Source organism: Centropristis striata, chromosome 15, assembly GCF_030273125.1.
Source record: "Centropristis striata isolate RG_2023a ecotype Rhode Island chromosome 15, C.striata_1.0, whole genome shotgun sequence".
Lineage (NCBI taxonomy): Eukaryota > Metazoa > Chordata > Actinopteri > Perciformes > Serranidae > Centropristis > Centropristis striata.
Window position 1 is genome coordinate 3,107,922 of NC_081531.1, and position 22,462 is coordinate 3,130,383.

Genomic DNA, 22,462 nt, shown 5'->3' on the forward strand with positions numbered 1-22,462 from the left:
TTTTGTGTCTGTTGTTGTGTCTTTTTTAGTTATGTTGTGTCTTTTTTTGGTCATTTTGTGTCTTTATTTGGTCATTTTGTGTCTTTTTGGTCATTTCGTGTCTTTTTTTTGCCATTTTGTGTCTTTTTTGGTCATTTTGTGTCCGTTGTTGTGTCTTTTTTAGTTATTTTGTGTCCTCTGTGTTTATTTTGGTCATTCTGTCTCCTCATTTTATGTCTTTTATGGTCTTTTTGGTCATTTTGTGTGTCTTTTTGGTCTTTTTCTGTCTTTTTAGTCATTTAGTCCAACATAAAATGTGATTTTGAATCTTTTTTTACTTTCAAAACACTATCATGCTCAATAAAGAATTGTAAATGTTCCAAATGTGACCAAAGGTGTCAAATCTAACATATAAGAGGGTTCCATCCAGTTCTATCATTTGATACTAAATCTATTTGAGCTTGTCTCCAGTTTTACTTGGTATATCATCATCAAACTGAAACTGGCCTCATGGAGTTTACAGCCAGAACTTTAGAGGTAAATTTACAGTAGGGCTCCACGCTGCTTTGTTTTCTAGTCTGATGGAGGCAACAAGTCTGGATTATTTGGAGCTCCAGGACACTCCACAGGGTTGAGATTATGTTTAACTGGGGTCAGACTGCAGGAAATACCCAAATTTAAAACAATTTCTTTTACAATACAGGTTGTTAGATTTGGAAAGGAACAAGGCAGCTTCTGGCTGTAGTTATGACTGAGGTATTTGGTATTTGTTGTGTATTTTAGACGGTAAATATAGCTTTTGTAATAGTAGCAAAGCAGTAGTGATGGTAGTATGGTAGTATGTCTTACAGTGAGTGAATCTATTGAACCCTGGATACATTCACTAACAGTACTGAGATGTTATAAACAGGTCATGGGGCCTGTTTGTGCTATTCTGCCAGAAATCTGTATTAAGTTTCAGAAAAGTGGCTTAGTGCAGGAGATTCACTGTGGAAAAGATGATTCAGATCCTTGAGACCAGGGGTCTCAAACTGGCGGCCCACGGGCCAATTGTGGCCCTCGTGACGATATTTTGTGGCCCCCACCTTGATATGAAAGTTTAATGTGAGTTTTATATGAATGGCACTTTACCGTGTTGTGTGTGGAAGGTGGAAGGCTTTTTTTGGTAAACTTGTTGCTTGTTTTCGTAATTTTGTGTCTTTTTTAAACAATTTTGGGTGTTTTTTTAGTAATTTTTTGTCTTTTTTGGTGATTTTGTCTTTTTTTGTGTCATTTTGTGTCTGTTTTTAATAATTTTGTGTCTTTTTTGGTAATTCTGCGTCTTTTTTTGGTAATTTTGTCTTTTTTTGGTAATTCTGTGTCTTTTTTTGGTAATTTTGTGTCCTTTTTAAAATAATTTTGAGTCTTTTTTGGTAAATCTGTGTCTTTTTTGGTCATTTTATGTCTTTTTTAAGTAATTTATTTTTTTTCTGTCATTTTGTGTCGTTTTTTTGTAATTTGTGTCTTTTTTGTCATTTTGTGTCTTTTTTAAGTAATTTAGGTTTTTTCTATCATTCTGTGTCGTTATTTAGTAATTTGTGTCTTTTTTGGTCATTTTGTGTCTTTTTTAAGTAATTTAGGTTTTTTATATCATTTTGTGTCGTTATTTAGTAGTTTGTGTCTTTTTTTGGTCATTTTGTGTCTTTTTTAAGTAATTTAGTTTTTTCTGTCATTTTGTGTCGTTTTTTTTTTAGTAATTTTTGTCTTTTTTTGGTCATTTTGATACTGCCTCCAGGTAATTAGAGTTTGAGACCCCTGCTTAAGACGTTATTATTGGGCAGTATTGTTTGCATCTTTGTTTTTTATTCCCTTCTGTACGAACCAAGTAGAATCATTGGTATGTATATGCTTTTATTGTTATCTCAGACAACTAAGAGAATATCCTATGATGTTTTTCCCCCTGACCCAGTCTGGAAAATTAATTTGCTAGAGGGGCATCGCTGTTTTCATCTGCCTTCTTCTCCACTATGTGAAAAGGGCCATGTCTGGCTATGCAGTGCTTATTATGAATTGATCTGTACAACAACAACAACATCAGAGACGCATGGTTACCAATAGGCTCTTAGACATCGCTGCACCTGGCACATTGGCCTAATTGGTCGGGATGGCCCGTATTCCCCATTTGCTGGGCCACAAGACTGTTTGCTGACTATAATACCCCCAACCATCTGAGCCCCGGCCCTCTACAATGTCTCATATCATCACCATTTACATAGTCAAGAGCCGTTAGCTTTGTGCTACGGTAAACAGAGCCAGAGCCTTTCCCTCTCTGGAACCCTTGGGTTTTGTCATTTCCCTCTGAATTCGCTTATTAGTTTTCCATTGGCCTGTCTCCCCGAAGACTTGTCTTACTTAATGGGGGACATAGGGCACAAAAGAAAGGGCACTCATTTGCATGTCGTCTATTTCCTGTTTTATCGTAGGATTAGATATGTTACCACAACTGTATAATGCATCCACTTAAAGGAGCCAGTCGTAAGTCATTTTAGGAATAGACTCAAAACATGATAGATGTTGAGATTAACATGGTGACTGAGAAAAAGCACGCCGAGACTCAATAAACATGCAATTTGTATCACATTTAATGAATATCTAACATTCAGTGTCTCAAAAGACAATTACAGGTTTGAGAGAATTAATTAATTGACTCAATACTTGGTTGGAGCTGTATCTTAATATGAGGCTCAGAAGACAAAATGACCAAAAAAACACAGAAGAAGACAAACAATGATCAAAAAAAAAGGACACAAAATAACTAAAAAAGACACAAAAAGACACAAAATGACCAAAAAAAAGACACAAAATGACTTATAAAGACACAAAATGACCAAAATAAAAGACACAAAATGACTTATAAAGACCCAAAATGACAAAAAAAGACACAAAATTACTAAAAGAAGACACACAATGACAAAAAAAAGACACAAAATGACTAAAAAAAGACACAAAATTACTAAAAGAAGACACACAATGACTAAAAAAAGACACAAAATGACTAAAAAAAGACACAAAATTACTAAAAAAAGACACAAAATTACTAAAAAAAGACACAAAATAACTTAAAAAGACACAAAATTACTAAAAAAAGACACAAAATTACTAAAAAAAGACACAAAATAACTTAAAAAGACACAAAATTACTAAAAAAAGACACAAAATAACTTACAAAGACACAAAATGACTAAAAAAATACACAAAATGACCAAAAAAAAAGACACAAAATGACTAAAAAAGGCCCAAAATGACTAAAAAAGACACACAATGTCTTAGATATGTTACCACAACTGTATAATGCATCCACTTAAAGGAGCCAGTCGTAAGTCATTTCAGGAATAGACTCAAAACATGATAGATGTTGAGATTAACATGGTGGCTGAGAAAAAGCACGCCGAGACTCAATAAACATGCAATTTGTATCACATTTAATGAATATCTCAAAAGACAATTACAGGTTTGAGAGAATTACAAAAGACCAATTTTAAAAAGTTTAATATGTAATATGTAAATGTTGGCCTCTGAAAAGTATGACCATCTATATGACTCAATACTTGGTTGAGGCTGTATCTTAGACACAAAATGACAAAAAAAAGACACAAAATAACTTACAAAGACACAAAATGACTAAAAAAAGACACAAAATGACCAAAAAAAAAGACACAAAATGACCAAAAAAAGACATTTTGTCTTTTTCTAATAATTTTGTGTCTTTTTTTGGTCATTTTGTATCTTTTTTTAAAGTAATTTATTTTTTTTATTGTCATTTTGTGTCTTTTAAAAAAAAAAAAATAAATTTAATTTTGTGTCTTTTTGGTCATTTTGTGTCTTTTTTAAATAAGTAATTTAGTTTTTTTCCTGCCATTTTATGTCTTTTTTTTTTTGTAATTTTGTGTCTTTTTTTAGTCATTTTGTGTCTTTTTTTGGTCATTTTGATACTGCCTCCAGCGGCCTCCAGGTAATTTGAGTTTAAGACCCCTGCTGTAAAACTAATTAAAAGTAACCGAATTTGAAAACAAAAAATCACAATGAAATTAAAACTAAGACTAATGAAAAATCCAAAACTATTATGACCTTGGCACATACTAAATGAAACATTAAGGATCAAAGAAGTAACATGATAATCCAATCCAATCCACTTTATTTATATAGAACAATTATAGCAAACACAAGGTTTCCAAAGTGCTGCACAAACAATAAATAAACAAATAACACAATACAAAGAGATGTAGTAAACAATAGAACAGTAAAATGCAATAAGATAAAATAAATAAAAAATAGGATAACAATAAATAAAATAAAATGTAAAATGTACTGCCGGCACAAAATAAAATATGCATGTATACAAATAAAAACAAAAAAACCCAACATAAAATCAACATAAAATCACTCTACATGGTGTTAATTGTGTTATATTTAGATTAGATTTATTTGTCATTGCACAGAAATACAACGAAATTCAATGCACTCACGTACTGGACTCATAAAAAAAAGCATAATAAATAGTAAATAACAAGATACATTCTCATCATCTCAGCACTTAGTATATTCAGGCTGTATCTTAGACTCAAAATGACCAAAAAAAACACAGAAGAAGACACAAAAAGACCAAAAAAAAAAGACACAAAATAACTAAAAAAAAACACAAAATGACTAAAAAAAGACACAAAATGACTAAAAAAGACACAAAATAACTAAAAAACACACAAAAACACACAAAATGACTAAAAATTACAAAAGACCAATTTTAAAAAGTTTAATATGTAATATGGAAATGTTGGCCTCTGAAAAGTATGTCCATATCTTGTCCATGACATAGTGTCATTCATTCACTGCACCATCAACTTAGTGCCATTGTATGCATTAAAACAATAGTGTAAATATATAAATATATAATTTACCTTCACTGAGACATTTTTGTATCAACGTCAGAACTTTTAATAATGAGGAATCCCAGACGGTTCCTCCTTTCCTTTCCTTTCCTTCCTCGTCCCGAGCCAAAACATCACAACGCTCCATAAACAAATCGCATCAGTTCCACAAAATCAATACGAGTCCAGACAAGTCAGTTGTTACCGGCCCTTTAAAACAGCCCATTTAGTCATTTGCAGAGTGCAGCCATCTGAAGGCAACTTGTGATAATTAGACATGTTATTAAATGCACACAATCTCCTAATGCAGCAAATGTTTAGCTCGGCCAAGTGGCAGAGTGGCGGCAGCGATGATTGGTTTCACGGGGCTCGGGCCTCCTTTGATAAAGACAGAAGTAGCAGATCAATCTTCTGCTATTGCACTCACCCCTTAGAGTCCCTACTCCTCTTTCAGGCCCTTACTTCAAAGCCAGGGCAACATAATGTACAATCTTTTAATAGCTTTAGACCAAAGCTCTGGGGAGCTCTCTGCCACTGTATACCCTGCCTCAGTCTAAACACCTAATCAAGATTACCTGGGCCGGCCACAATAGCGGCTAAATGCAATTCAAGATCCACAGCCCCCTTTGAAGTCTTCATTGAGAAAAGCAGATGTTTCCCGGGTATAGCAGCTAATACAGCTTGCTCCAATTGTCAGACTTTGTTGTGACACCGTCTCGCAGAGAAGCAATTACGAGCCTTCCCAATTTAGTAAAAAAGATATTACACAGCTTACCATGCTCAAAACGCAATACGGGCTGGATCATTTGCCCCAACTGATTGGGATGTTTATAATGGGTGACAAAGGCAGCGGCAGGCAGAATAGTGTCTGTGTGTACACTGGACATATAGCAGTCACCCACACAGGCTGCTGGGCTGGAAACGGCTGCACTGTTGGAGTCAAGACCACCTAAACCCTCAACACCAAGACCACAGTAGGGCTGTTTCCACTACCGCCCAATATACCCAGAATGAGGCGGGTCTCACTCGCCGAAACGCCCCTAATTTGAATATGAGCCATCCGGAGCGGACTTTTGTCAGGACTTTTTTAGTCTCTGTAGAAGAGCATGGCCGTTTTTCTCCCCTGAAAAAGCCTGGTTGCTGATTGGATAGAACGCTAAGCAGGATGTGACGTAGCACTATACGCCACAACGAAGATTTTTTTGTGTATTTATTTTTATTGTTTTCATAACAGAAAAATATATACAAATTAGAGATAGTTGGTGGAGCTACACAGAACAATACATGTTTTTTTTTTTTTTTTTGACAGAGTTTTTGACATGAGACAAACAAAACAAGGGTATAACATAAATGGCACAGCAATAGAATAGCACTAATTTAGTTATTAGACATTAAATCAAGAAAAGGTTGCCAGATTTTAAAAAAAGACATCCTCTTTAGCAGATATGATATACCTGATTTTCTCCAAGTGTAATATATTTCCCAGCTCTCTCAACCACATTTCAAATGTAGGAGCCCTTTCAGATTTCCAAGACTGTAAAATTAGCTTTCTGGCTAATAATGTTGAAAGGGAGAGAGCCTTAGCTTCATAACTACTTTTCACACCATCTGGATTAGCCACTCCAAACAACGCCACAACGAAGATTTGCTATCTTTTATATTCTTGGTTTTATTTATGATGTTCTTTTCTTTTCTTTTCTTTTCTTTTTTTCTTTTGTTTTGTTTCTTTTTTCTTCACTATTCCCATTGGTAATTATTTAAGTTTGTTTTAATTTAAGTTGTATGTACTGTATATTATATGTCGGACCCCAGGAAGAATAGCTCGGGATCCAAATAAAACAATAAACAACAACAAACGCCATTTGTAAAAGCCGGCGAAGCAGTGTTGCCAACTTAGCTACTTCGTTGCTATATTTAGCGACTTTGACAAATCCAACGACTTTTTCTGTTGTTATTGGAGACTTTTGGAGACTCCTTCTTACTCTTCTTCTTCGTTAAGAAGGAGGAAGGAGTCGAAGCGGCACAGTCCTCCTGCAGCAGTCTCTCCCAGCTGCAGAGCCAGAGGGGATGTTAACCCCTTAGCGTCCAGTCTGCAAATTGCTAACAGGCTAACAGTTAGCTCTGTAGCAGTACAGTATGTATGTGCTAACAGGCTAATAGTTAGCTCTGTAGCAGTACAGTGTGTATGTGCTAACAGGCTAACAGTTAGCTCTGTAGCAGTACAGTGTGTATGTGCTAACAGGCTAACAGTTAGCTCTGTAGCAGTACAGTGTGTATGTGCTAACAGGCTAACAGTTAGCTCTGTAGCAGTACAGTGTGTATGTGCTGCTGCTGCAGGAGGTGTTCACTTAGCGATGTCTGTTTGTTTACAACAAGCACCAGACACTCTGTACACAGTTAGTGATGCTGGTTAATTCACGATCACAATGTTTATGATCTGAATAATTTTGTGTCTTTTTTAAATAATTTTGTGTCTTTTTTTAGTAATCTTGTGTCTTTTTTGGGTCATTTTGTGTCTTTTTAAAATAATTTTGTGTCTTTTGTTGCTCATTTTGTTTCTTTTTTAAGTAATTTTGTTTTTTTTCTGTCACTTTGTGTCTCTTTTGGTAATTTTGTGTCTTTTAAAAAAATAATTTTGTGTCTTTTTTGGTAATTCTGTGTATTTTGTGGTCATTTTGTGTCTTTTTTAAGCAATTTAGTGTTTTTTCAGTAATTTTGTGTCTTTTAAAAAAATAATTTGGTCATTTTGATACTGCCCCCAGCGGCCCCCAGGTAATTAGAGTTTAAGAGCCCTGCAATAGAGCTATAAAGGATCATAGCTTCCATATTCCATAATGTTTAGGTGGTTTCTCCAGCAGTGCCCTGAATTCTTCTCAGCATATTATCAACATCTCAGCCCTAATCACAAACACACGTATTGATGGCTCTGTTACTAGTGGATCCACTCACTCCTGGTGACCTTCACCTATTCAAAGTGACAGAATCGGAGGCATTGAGTGAAAAAGTCTTCAGCCCGTCGATGCCATCGACCACCACAGACGCTCCTCTGTCACCGAGGGGAGTCCTGGACCCAACTCAATGATTTTCATTACAGCATTAACTCAACATATTCCCATGTCACAAACGGCTACATTAGGAAAAAAAACTGAAGCAGTAAATTGATTTAATATGATGTGGTCCATTAGGACTAGCATTGATAGTGATGGATGCAGTATTGATACTATGAGGGGCTTTTATTGTGAAGGGTTTTAATGGCTTCAGTAAACGCTTCAGTTCCCAGTTTACACTGACAGAAAAAATATAGTTTTAACCCTGTGGAGTGTCCTGGAGCTCCAAATAATCCAGACTTGTTGACTCCATCAGACTAGAAAACAAAGCAGCGTGGAGCCCTACTGTACATTTACCTCTAAAGTTCTGGCTGTAAACTCCATGAGGCCAGTTTCAGTTTGATGATGATATACCAAGTAAAACTGGAGACAAGCTCAAATAGATTTAGTATCAAATGATAGAACTGGATGGAACCCTCTTATATGTTAGATTTGACACCTTTGGTCACATTTGACACATTTAAAATTCTTTATTGAGCATGATAGTGTTTTGAAAGTTAAAAAAAAAGATTCTAAATCACATTTTATGTTGGACTAAAGGACTAAAAAAGACACAAAATGACCAAAAAAAAGACAAAATGACTAAAAAAGACACAAAATAACTAAAAAAAAGAAACAAAAGAACTAAAATAAGACACAAAATGACACAAAAAAGACAAAGTGACAAAAAAAGACACAAAATGACTAAAAAAAGACACAAAATAACAAAAATAAGACACAAAATGACACAAAAAAGGACAAAATGACAAAAAAAGACACAAAATGACCAAAAAAGACACAAAATGACTAAAAAAGACACAAAACGACCAAAAAAAGACACATAATGACCAGAAAAAGAAACAAAAAGACACAAAATGACAAAAAAAGACACAAAATGATAAAAAAAGACACAAAATAACTAAAAAAGACACAAATATACTCAAAATGACCAAAAAAGACACAAAATGACTAAAAAAGACACAAAAAGACACAAAACGACCAAAAAAAGACACAAAATGAGAAGACAAAATGACCAAAAAAACACAGAAGAAGACACAAAGTGACTAAAACAGACGCAAAATTACTAAAAAAAAAAAGACACAAAAAGACACAAAATATCCAGCGATGGAAGTCAGGAGGACGGTTCAGACTCAGAGCTGAAGAGACTAGAGTTCATGGTTGGACACTGGTGTTCTTCTCATTGGTTGACATACCAGCCCAAACTGTATTTTGTAACATCTAGTGAAATCCAGTTTGGGCCCACCACGCAGCTGCACCGTGGGGACACTAGCATCTTGGCTTCTAATTGACTTTAGGGAATGTGGAGACAAGCAGTGCTGCTGCTGCTGCCAGAGATGATCTGAAAAAATAAAAAGAGTGGAGCCGGAGAGAGAAATAAGAGCGGATTGGGGGGAAGCATTATTATTTTGAGCACTTGAGAAGCCACCTTGATGCTGCCAAGCAAATGAGAATAAATATTTTCCCAGTGGAATGGGCAAAGCTGATGTTTGCTAAATCAGCAGCATTAGATGCAGGAGACTCTCGCTTATGGAGCTCCTGCTATATAATTTGGTGAGATCATGCAAAGAAGAGCTCCGGCCCCTTTTACACTTGGGAGAGGATTGTTCCTCTTATTTACAAGCCGTGTTTGTCTCTTGTTGTCTTTTTTATGTGTGAATTGGTAGATTTGGACTTGATGCTTTGTGCTGGTGAAGGTAGACGCTGCATGTTTGCATATGTCACAGAAACGCAGAAAAAAGTCACAGAAGTCTCTAAATATCATCAAGACAGAATAACTCTGATGACTCTTATCAGCTATTTTTAGTTGTTATCATTATATTTTTCCAAACAAATGTACCCTTAGTTGTACCAGGAACAAGAAATTGAGGAAAACAACGGTGGTGTAATCATTTTTTCCTGTAGTTTTGGTCAATTTGTGTCTATTTCGATAATTTTGTGTCATTTTTGGTCATTTTTACGCCTATTTTGGTCAATTTGGTTATTTTTTTAAATTATTTATTGGTTAATTTCGTATCTTTTAAAAAAAAAAAATTGTCTTTTTTAATAATTTAGTGTCTTTTTTTTAGTAATTTTGTGTCTTCTAAAAAATAATTTTGTGTCTTTTTTTTGTAATTCTGTGTCTTTTTTAAGTAATTAAGTCTTTTTGTGTATTTTTTTGTCATTTTGTGTCTTTCTTTAATAATTTTGTGCCTTTTTTGGTAATTGTGTGTCTTTTTGCAATATTTTTTTGTTTTTGTAATAATTTTGTGTCTTTTTAAGTAAGTTATTTTTTTTTCTGTCATTTTGTGTCTTTATTTTAGTTATTTTGTGTCTTTTTTTGTTCATTTTGTGTCTTTTTGTAATAATTTTGTGTCTTTTTAGGTAATTTTGTGTCTTTTTAAAGTAATTTAGGTTTTTTTCTGTCATTTTGTCTATTTTTTGTAATTGTGTGTCTTTTGTAATAATTTTGTGTCTTCTTAAGTAATTTAGGTTTTTTTTCTGTCATTTTGAGTATTTTTTTTGTCATTTTGTGTATGTTTTGGGTCATTTTGTGTCTTTTTGTAATAATTGTGTGTCTTTTTAGGTAATTTGTGTCTTTGTTTGGTCATTTTGTGTCTTTTTTGGGTCATTTTGGTCATCTGATGAAAAAATGCTCCTCTCAAACTACTAACTCTCCTCTAACCCCGTCAGGTCAGCCAGATCAGCGGAGGGAGGAAAGCCCAGAAGAAAGAGACAGAAACAAGAGAGAGTGGAGACAGTGTGATCTCTCTACCAGCTGCTGTTCCTCAGACAGATTATCAGAAGAAACCTCCACTCTCCTCCATCCACCTCAACATCAACCTCCACCCTTTAGCCCACCTCCTCCCCTTGTTTGGACAGAAGAGCCCAGACAGCATCTTCAGTTTATCGTCCCTTCATGGTTGTCCTCGTTGGAGCCCTGAATCACAAGTTGATCTGGTTTTGTCCCCTGAATGTCAACCAACAAATATAAAAAAGTCCTCCAAGATGTTTCTGGAAGGGGCAAAACGTCTTCACCAGCGAAACCTGGAGAGAAGCCACAGACAAAGGTGAGATAACCAACATACAGTCATGGAAGAAATTATTAGACCAAAACAACAACAAAACAAAACAAAAGATATGATACACACATAAAATATGTTTGCCTTTTTGCCTGTTGTTGGGGACATTTTAGAAAGCAAAAAAAAAATTAGACCATTGTTTTCTTCAATTTCTTGTTCATTTTAATGCAACAAAACAGTACAACAAAAGGATCATTAATGTAAAATGGAAGGAAAAAAAGGGGGCCCAGCACAGAACCTTGAGGAACACCCTTTGTTAGTGCTTCATCGTGAAAAAATGATTAGACCACCATTGTTTTCTCTAATTTCTTTCTCATTTTAATGCCTGGTACAACTAAAGGGACATTTGTTTGGACAAATATAATGATAACAACAAAAATAGCTGATAAGAGTTTAATTTAGAGGTGATATCTAAACATTTTCCATGGTTTTATTAATATTTACCAAAATCATTATCAAGAAAACCATGTTAAATGTCTAGATATCAGCTCTTAAATTAAAATGAACAAGAAACTGAAGAAAACAAGGTGGTCTAATAATTTTTTCCTAGCTCGATAATTTTGTGTCAGTTTTTGGTCATTTTTACATCTACTTTGGTCAATTTGAGTGTTTTTCGATAATTCTGTGGTCTTGATAATGATTTTGGTTATTATCAAGAAAACCATGTTAAATGGCTAGATATCAGCTCTTAAATAATGAAAATAACAACACACATGTGGTATATATAAAATACTAGCACAGGGGCAAAAAGATTACTCTGATACACCATAAGAGGATCAACAAGTACATAGACATATGCAATATACAGTATAAAACGATATAAGACGTCTCTTTCCCAATGTTAGTTCCTGCTTTGGGCCCAATGGCGTCACATGATGGACGCTGAGGTTGTAATTACGCTGTTTTCCAGATCGTCTTAGAAGCCTGACCTTTTCTGTTTTCCAGGGCTATAAAGTGGCCGTTACCCTGTGAAAGGGAGGACCAGACCTTGTCACAAAACCTACCCAGGACACCCACAACCACTTTGCCACTGGGCTCGGGCTCCTCCACAGTTCTGCCCCCTATAAAGCAGTCACCAACAGGAAAACAGCCTGAGCTGATCTCTGGTGTGAACACAAGCTGCCCCGTCCACAGAAGCAGCTCTGACGGATACCTGGTCCACATGGAGAGACAGAAGCAGCTGAAGGAGAGAGTCACGTACAAGGTTGGTGTCTCATACGTATCCTAAAAGGAGGGAAATCTACGGTGGCCCTGAGAGCTCACAGAGCTGCAGCTTAACAAAACACATGCAAATACACAAAACACAAGCAAACTGAGAAAACTTTTAATCAATTTGACAACACAAGAGCAGCATTTAGAAAACGCTGCAAAGACCACAACACAACAGAAGTGTTTCCAGAGGACACTTAAAAGTGATGCACACGTCTGGACACGCTTGATATTATCACGTTATTTCAAGATAATGATAATTTAATGTTATAACGTGATATATAGCGTTAGCCCGCTAGCCCGTATCAATCACATTGCAGTTAAACAAATCAAATAAATGAATGATACACGTTTTAGTTGGTCTCTCTCAACGGCACCGAGTTGGTCTTGGTCTTGCTAGCACGCTAACGCTAACACGCTATCGATCGGCCGCTAACGCTAACACGCTATCGATCGGCCGCTAACGCTAGCAGTCTATCGATCGCCCGCTAACGCTAACACGCTATCGATCGGCCGCTAATGCTAACACGCTATTGATCGGCCGTCAATGTTAGCATGCTATGATCAGCCGATAACGTTATAACATGAAATTATTATTATCTTGAAATAACGTGATAATATCACAAGCGTGTCCAGACGTGTGCATCACTTTTAAGTGTCCTCTGAAAACACTTCTGTTGTGTTGTGGTCTATTTGCAGCGCTTTTTCTAAATGCTGCGCTTGTGTTGTCAAATTGATAAAGTTGTTTTCTCAGTTTGCTTGTGTTTTGTGTATTTGCATGTATTTTCTTAAAGTGCAGTGCTGTGAGCTCTCAGGGCCACCGTAGATATGAACTTAGTGTTGATACAGGTTTTAAGAACAGCTACATTTGTATTTCATCAGCATCGGTACACATGGTATCCAATCCGGGATGTTAGGTAATTTTGTGTCTTTTTTTTGGTAATTGTGCGTCTTTTTTATAATTTTGTGTCTTTTTTTAATAATTCTGTGTCTTTTTTTGGTCAATCTTGTGTCTTTTTTAAAGTATTTTTGTGTCTTTTTTTTGTAATTTTGTTTCTTTTTTAAATAATTGCGTCTTTTTTTGTAATTTTGTGTCTTATTTTGGTCATTTTGTGTCTTTTTTGGGTCATTTTGTGTCTTTTTTGGTCATTTTGTGTCTTTTTTAAATAATTTAGTATTTTTTCTATCATTTTGTGTCTTTCATCAGCATCAGTACTCATGCTATCTAATCCTGGATGTCACAAAAATAGAAAACAACACAAAAAACAACTCCAAGCTATCAGTTGTTTGAAACGCATTCATTCTTAAACTGTGTTAAACAGAGTTTAAGGGCCACGAAACTCAACACACTGAATAATTGCTTTCCAGTAAGAAAAATAAGAAACTCATTACGCAGTAGCACCTAACAAAAGTGACACATGAATTCTTCAATTGAGTGGCATTCCCCTTTAATCCCCCACCAACACGAGAGGTTACACAAATAAATGCCCCTTTGAAGTCCCCATAATCCCCTCAGCTGTCTCCATGCAGGGACAGCTAATCCAGCAGGAGTGTTCTGGTGACTCAGGGCACAAAACATCAGGTTAATTGTCTAGCTCCGCTAAGCTACACTTAATTGCTATAAGATGATGACTATAAAAAACACAGAGCTGCAGGCTCTGAAAAGCCATTTAAACATGTGTTAGGGGATAAGGTGATTAGAGGGAGAGAGTCTGTGAGGTGCAGGTCACTTCAGATGCCTATTTGCATTTAATGATTTGGACGTTTTTCGTCCTGTTTGTTGGTTTGCCAAGCTGAGATAGATTAGACAAGTGCATGGTATATTTAAATACAGGTGACGGCCTCAAAAACACCTCTAGCTGTACTCATTAAGTCTACAGTCATGGAAGAAATATTAGTGCATCCTTGTTTTCTTCAATTTATGGTTTATTTTAATGCCTGGTACAACTAAAGGTACATTTGTTTGGACAAATATAATGATAATTATATTTATATATATTAAAAAATTGACCAAATTAGATGTAAAATTACACAAATTGACCAAAGACAGATGTACAAATGGCCAAAAATGAACCAGAAGGACCAAAAATAGATGCAAAAATGATCAAAAAACAACACAGAATTATCGAAATAGACACAAATTGACCAAAATAGATGTAAAGATGGCACAAATTGACCAAAAATAGATGTAAAAATGACACAAATGGACCAAAATAGATGTAAAAATTACCAAAAAAAGACTATAATTATCTAAATAGACACAAATTGACCAAAATAGATGTAAAATAGACACAAATGGACCAGTGTTTGGACAAATAATTAATTTAAGAGCTGATATCTAGACATTTTCCATGGTTTCATTGACCAAAATCATCATCAATAAAACCATGTTAAATGTCTAGATATCAGCTCTTAAATTAAACTCTTATCAGCTATTTTTGTTGTTATCATTATATTTGTCCAAACAAATATACCTTTATTTGTACCAGGCATTAAAATGAACAACAAACTGAAGAAAACAAGGTGGTCTTATAATTTCCCCCATGACTGTATATGGTGAAACTAACTAAACTGACTACAAAACAAGAAATGTCCCCAACAACAGGCAGAAACAGGGACATAAACCTGGACAGATTGGGTGTTGCATGTTTATTTTCTGTGTGAATCATATCTTTTGTTACATCAACCAACAGTTGGGTGAAGTGGAGGCCAGAGAGGCTGTGAAGTCTGATTAAGTGCTTAGACTTGTATCATACTGGAGCCTTCACATATTCATCCCGCGGTGTCCAACACGGCTCGCCCCTTGACGCCCCATCTTTCCCACCATGTCAGCTCTCATGCCTGACCAGATTACAGGCTCAATTTGTAAAGCAGTGTAGCTGCCTAGTGGCCGGCATGAAGCAGATGAGTGTGACTTAGTGGTTGTAGAGGGAGGGAGAGGAGCTGAATAAAAGGCTCCTGTTGAGTCCAGGCCCAACGGCTGAAACACACTGAAATCCTCCTTCTGAAGAGCAGCCAGTAAGAAATCTGGAAAGATTAGCTCCCCTTTCTCTGGGACACACACACACACACACACACTTTAAGAGTTCAACATGTTTATTTCTAGCTTTAATAATCTTAATTTAAGAAATATTGTCAAGGTAAATGATCTGTCCATGCAGCAAGATCATTTCCCTCAGATTTACTGTTTTATCTGGTTTTTAGAGACGCCTTTTTTGCAGTACATACACATAAACCATGGGTCTCAAACTGGCGGCCTGCGGGCCAATTGTGGCCCTCTTGATGATATTTTGTGGCCCCCACCTTGATATGAAAGTTTAATGTGAGTTTTATATGAATGGCTCTTTACCGTGTTGTGTGTGGAAGGTCCCTTTAATTACTTTTTTGGGTAATTTTGTGTCTTTTTAAAATAATTTTGTGTCTTTTTTAATAATTTTTTGTCTTGTTTAATAATTTGGTGTCTTTTTTGGTAATTCTGTGTCCTTTTTTTTTTTGTACTTTTGTGTATTTTTTATATAATTGTGTCTTTTTATTAGTAATTTTATGTATTATTTTGGGTCATTTTGTGTCTTTTTTAAATAATGTTGTGTCTTTTAGGTAATTTAGGTTTTTTTTGTAATTTTTTGTCTTTTTAAATAATTTTTGGTCTTTTTTAATAAATTTGTGTCTTTTTGGTAATTTTGTGTCTTTTTTTAGTAATTTTGTGTCTTTTTTAATAATTTTTTGTATTTTTTAATAATTTTGTGTCTTTTTTGTAAATTTGTGTATTTTTTTTATAATTTTGTGTCTTGTTTTGGTAATTAAAAAAATTTTTTTTGTCTTTTAGCAATTTTGTTTATTATTTTGGTCATTTTGTGTCTTTTATGGGTCATTTTGTGTCTTTTTAAAATAATTTGGTGTCTTTTTTTTGGTCATTTTGTTTCTTTTTTAAGTAATTTAGTTTTCTTTCTGTCATTTTGTGTCTTTTTTGGTCATTTTGTGTCTTTTTTGGTCATTTTTGTGTCTTTTAAGTAATTTAGTATTTTGTGTCTTTTTAAAAAAAAAAAAAATGTTGTGTCTTTTTTTGGTCATTTTGATATCGCCTCCAGCGGCCCCCAGGTAATTTGAGTTTGAGACCCCTGTTGTAAATGTACTTCAGTATCATACCAATTTGATTTATATAGCACCCAAAATCACAAACTTGCCTCAGAGGGCGAGAGGTGTGGCAGTGGGAGAACCTCAGGGAGCGCAACTGGGGACCTACAGATGTGATATATGCATAATCAAGAAAACCCTGGAAAATGTCTAGATATCAGCTAGACATTTTAAGGGTGGTCTAATCATTTTTTCCATGACTGTATATCACATTTGTTCGTCCAGGGAAACCAACATAATAAAATTACAATACGTTGGATATGAGAGAGAAGAGAGTTGAGAGGGAGAGAGAGACTGAGATGCAAAACAAAACAATAATAGCACTTTACAACTACAACTAGAGCAGGAAACTTGTGTAGAAACGGTGCTGTGACAGCTGGATGCTGAGACGCTGGTGTTAGACTGCAGAGCTGGCTCTAAAAGTTGAATAACGTTTTAAAAAGTTGAATATTTTAAGGTTTGTTAAAAGCCTAAAAGTTTTCTACACAATGCTGGCTTACATGTACATGTACATGTGTACAAAGAAGGTGAAATCGTAGAAATCGTTGGGGAACATGTGGGGGATATCTGCTGAAAGAATAAATGGGAAGACTTGAAAAAAAAAAGCTTTTTAAAAAAAGTTTAAAAACCCTGAGCTTCCTGTGAGGAAACATTTATACACCCAAAGCTTTCTGTGAAGACGCAGGGCCTTTCTGGGGCTTTTATTCTGAAAATATGAGTTCAGTCCCTAAGTCTCTGTTAACATACAGTGACAGTTAGGGGCTTTTAGTTTGAAAAACAAGCTTTATCCCATGCTTAATATTAAGATACAGTTATGGTTTACTTTGAAAAAATATGTCAATCTCTAGTTTCAATACAGTGACCATTGGGGGATTTTATTTTGAAAATAAACAGGCCTCTTCCTGAGCCTCATATTAGGATACAGGTCCTCTGTAGGGCTTTTATTTTGAAAAAAAAAAAGACAGTCTCGTGCTGATTTCCTTGTGAAGATTCAGCTATTTTACAGGGCTTTATTTCTGAAAAAAATAAGTAAATCCATAATTTCCTGTGGTCCTTTATAAAAATGAAATATAAAAACAGGAAGTTACCCCTCACATGAATCATGTGATGTCAAGAACCCTTAAAATAGATGCACATAAGGTCACTTTGCTCCATTTGTCCAGATTTAGTCAGTACCAAGGAATGGCATCTTGTCAGTTTTGTTATTTTTATCTTTGTCTCCATATTCAGTACATGCACAGGATTTAATGTTAGTTACAGACACACTTTTGTTTTCCCTTAATGCACCATTTAAACCCAATGAGACGTAACAAAATTGATCTAAATTGCAGTCAAGAATGTATTGTTTGGGCCATGGTGCAATTTTGACAGCCGTAGAAAATGGATTTGAGTTCAATAAAGGCCAATGAAGTCATCAAAAGTTTCTCTCTGTCGTTTTCTTTCAGGAATCCAGTTTGAGAGACTACAAGAAGTTGAAGACGAATCTAGATCTTGAAGGTTTCGGTCCCGACCACACCGCCACTGAAAACACAGTAAGTAGTCAGTGTTATATTAGCAGGAATTGTACGGAAACTGTTCAGATTTTGTGGTTTTGATTAATATAATTAGGTTATACGGCTCTTGGTTTTTGGAGGTTGGTACTATGTTGGATTTTGGACTGCAGTTGGTGATTTCTCAGACTTTAAATTGTATTTTTGGGTTGGTTTTTTCGTAGTGGAGACACACTGAGTGAGCGGATACATGAGAAGGCGTGGCCTGAGACTTTCCCGGAGGCCACTAACCCTAACCTTAACCCTAACCCTAAAGGAAACACGGCTTAAGTGTGAATGTTGATAACAAACTCAATGGATGGCTGTTTGTTTTTTGAAGCTACATGGAGAGTCTCTGCTGGGAGGTGGCACAATGAGAAGGGCCTTAAGGGAGAAATGGCTCAGTTAATTAGATCCCCTTTATAACATGCTTCTATCTCTCTCTCTCTCTCTCTCTCTCTCTCTCTCTCTCATTGTCACTCTTTCACCATCTTCAGGTGGAGAAAATGAAACAGAAGCTGTGTTCAAATGTCATCCACAAGCAGAAATTAAACACAAGTAGGATTCCTTTTCTACTGACCAAGGAGCCGGACGGCAACGACAAGAAAGTTCCCAGGATGAAGGTGTGTGTGTGTGTGTGTGTGGTCCCTATCAGGAATAAAATGAAATAATTCCACCAATCAGCTAATCTTGGTGGTCAACCTTCTATAAGCTACTTATTAGGAGTCCTGTTTAAGTTACAGCCCTTTTGTTTAAGTGGCAACCTCCTGGTCTGAGCAGGAGGCAAACCAGGAAGTGCCTTAAACTGCATTATTCCATGAAATCCAGCAGGGGGTGCTGATGGTGGCTGCAGAAGCATTTGGGTCCATCCATTTCAATACAAAATGAGAAAACTTCTCACTTGATTTATTACCTCATAAAAAATGTTTTACGTTCATTATTTATATGTTATATAGCCACCAACTGGTAATGTGACAAGTATTTATCATGTGTAAAACTATAAATTAAAACCAAAAAACAAACATTGAGCATGGTGCTCTTTATTAGTATCTTTAATAATGCAGTGTTTACTTTAAGTCAGGATCCTGTAGGAGTGATTGATTAGTAGGACGGTATAGGATAAGGTTTATGTTAAAACAACGCTTCATTTTTTGAAACGCAACTTCACACTATTGGCCGTGTGTGAATATCTTAACAGGAAATATTGACTAGATGATTAGTAATTTTTCATACCTGCAAATCCGCTCACAAAAAAATATCTTATTTCAAGGCTTCTCAAAAAATGGTTTAGAAGTTAAACTGAATACTTAAGGAAACAGTGAAACCTTCACATTTAAAAAGTATAGCAACAACTGAAGAAAGTATAATAATTTAAACATATTATTATTTAGGCTACTGCCATTTGTAGAGCCTAACATAGAGTGTCTATTGTACCCCAGTATGTAGAAGAAAGGGTACATATATGTACCTTTTACCACTTGGGTACATATATGTACCTTTTACCACTTTGGTACATATATGTACCATTTGCCACTTGGGTACATATGTGTACCTTTTGCTACTTTGGTACATATATGTACCTTTTACCACTTGGCTACACATATGTACCTTTTGCCATTTGGGTACTCATATGTACCTTTTGCCACTTGGGTACATATGTGTACCTTTTGCTACTTTGGTACATATATGTACCATTTACCACTTGGCTACACATATGTACCTTTTGCCATTTGGGTACACATATGTACCTTTTGCCACTCGGCTACAAATATAGGTACATATGTACCTTTTGCCACTTGGGTACACATATGTCCCTTTTACCACTTGGGTACATATATGTACCTTTTGCCACTTGGGTACATATTTGTACCTTTTACCACTTGGGTACATATTTGTACCTTTTACCACTTGGGTACTCATATGTACCTTTTGCCACTTGGGTACACATATGTACCTTTTGCCACTTGGCTACAAATATAGGTACATATGTACCTTTTGCCACTTGGGTACACATATGTCCCTTTTACAACTTGGGTACATATATGTACCTTTTACCACTTGGGTACATATATGTCCCTTTTACCACTTGGGTACATATCTGTACCTTTTACCACTTGGGTACATATCTGTACCTTTTACCGCTTGGGTACATATGTGTACCTTTTGCCACTTGGTTACACATATGTACCTTTTGCCACTTGGGTACACATATGGCCCTTTTACCACTTGGGTACATATATGTACCTTTTACCACTTGGGTACATATATGTCCCTTTTACCACTTGGGTACATATCTGTACCTTTTACCACTTGGGTACATATGTGTACCTTTTACCACTTGGGTACATATGTGTACCTTTTGCCACTTGGTTACACATATGTACCTTTTGCCACTTGGGTACACATATGTACCTTTTGCCACTTGGGTACACATATGTACCTTTTGCCACTTGGGTACATATATGTACCTTTTACCACTTGGGTACATATATGTACCTTTTACCACTTGGGTACATATATGTACCTTTTGGGCCCTCAAAAAGGTAGATATAGTTACCTTAAGGTCCAATAATTGGCTCTAGGGGGTACATTAGTGTAGATTGTACCTCGGGGGACCAAAAAGGACTCGTACTGTACCTTATTTCTGAGAGTGTATGAACTGACAGTCAGCCTGGAAGAATGTTTACTGATATTTTTGGAGGACCACTGCTGTTTTCTCCTGCAGCTTGTATGCAGTAATTATACATTAACACGTGGATTTCTCTCTCTGTTTCAATCTTAGGCCTTGGAATACGCCAAGACCATAGCCAAACCTGCTGTACAGAGACAGAGACACCAGTCGGAAGGCCTCTCTGAACCTGCTTCTTACTCGGGGGGTTCAGACGTCTCCGAACTGTCCTCGCTGGAAATACTCAGAAAACGTCATGAAGAAGAAAAACATGCCGTGGCACTGCTTAGAAAAGTACGTGCTGTCTGAGGCAAGGTGTAATTTATATTAAAAAAAAGTCCATGGAACCCTTCCAATAAAGATTTATATTCCAAGATGTAGAAAACAACATTAATTCATCATTATCTCATCATCTTTAACTGATTATCAAAACTCAGATAGTCACCAGTCTATCACAGGGCTGACACATAGAGACGATCAACCATACATGCTCTCATTCACTCCTACGGGAAACCCATTGTAACCTCAGCTGCATGTTTCTGGACTGTGGGAGGAAACCGGACGTGCTGTCTCACTGAACTCGCCACATTCATTACCTCATACGTTCTGCCACATGTTCCCAAATAATAACAAAAAGATAGAAAGAGATACTCTCTGAGATGTTGGTAGCCTTAGCTAGCTTCTTCGTTACTGTTAATATTGTGTATTTTTTGTGAAAAAGTCGTACAATTTTTAAATGTCCCAATACTCTCAAAATGTTCTTATTATATATCTTATATATCAAGTGAATTACTGGCATAAATAAACTTTTCTATGATATTCTAATTAATTCAGATGTACCTGTACTCTGTGGGGCTTTTATTTTGAAAAAGGGACAGACTTTTCCTGATTTCCTTGTGAAGATAAAGCTATTTTATAGGGCTTTTTCCCCCCTGGAAAACGTAAGTAAATCCATAATTTCCTGTGGCCCGATCAGCCCAGCTTTTTGCTGGTTTTAACAGAAAATATCGCATCACCCCAAGCCTTGCTTCTCTCTATTATAATTAGAAGAAATTAAATAAATTAAGACATTAAATGTTTCATTCTGTGTGTAATGGATCTATATAATGTGTTATTTCCACCTTTCTTAATAGAATTACTGACATAAATATACTTTTCTATGATATTCTAATTTATTGAGATGCACTTGTACTCTGTGGTGCTTTTATTTTGAAATAAGGACAGTCTCGTCATGAAGATACAGCTGTTTTATAGGTTGTTTTTCTGAAAAAATAAGCAAATCCATAATTTCCTGTCAGCCTGGCTTCTTGCTGGTTTTAACAGACATTATCACATGAAATACTGACATAAATAAACTTTTCTATGATATTCTAATTTATTGAGATGCACTTGTACTCTGTGGGGCTTTTATTTTGAAAAAAGGACAGTCTTTGTCTTTCCTTGCTGGCTTCTTGTTGCCTAAAAACAGACAATATCAGGCGAATTACTAACATGAATAAACGTTTCTATGATATTCTAATTTATTGAGATGTACCTGTACTCTGTGGGGCTTTTATTTTGAAAAAAAGGACAGTCTAGTCCTGATTTCCTTGTGAAGATACAGCTATTTTATCGAGCTTTTTTTCTAAAAAAAAAAAGTAAGTAAATCCATAATTTCCTGTCAGCCTGGCTTGTTGCTGGTTTTAACAGACACTATCACATGGAATACTGACATAAATAAACTTTTCTATGATATTCTAATTTATTGAGCTGCACCAGTACTCTGTGGGGCTTTTATTTTGAAAAAAGGACAGTCTCGTCCTGATTTCCTTGACGATACAGCTGTTTTATAGGGTTTTTATCTGGAAAAAGTAAGTAAATCCATAATTTCCTG

At 35.7% G+C, this 22,462-nt stretch overlaps 1 protein-coding gene across 1 annotated transcript in view; it reads left to right on the forward strand.

The window, feature by feature from the left end:
- The window catches only part of jhy (junctional cadherin complex regulator), a 35,929-nt gene extending 13,976 nt beyond the window's left edge, over window positions 1-21,953 (forward strand). Inside the window, exons 3-7 of the mRNA XM_059352100.1 lie at window positions 10,661-11,037; window positions 11,995-12,253; window positions 17,838-17,924; window positions 18,419-18,544; window positions 20,704-21,953. Coding sequence (XP_059208083.1) covers window positions 10,661-11,037; window positions 11,995-12,253; window positions 17,838-17,924; window positions 18,419-18,544; window positions 20,704-20,898 — 1,044 coding nt within the window. The 3' untranslated portion in view covers window positions 20,899-21,953. The remainder of the gene's footprint in view (window positions 1-10,660; window positions 11,038-11,994; window positions 12,254-17,837; window positions 17,925-18,418; window positions 18,545-20,703) is intronic.
- Window positions 21,954-22,462: the final 509 nt, after the last annotated feature.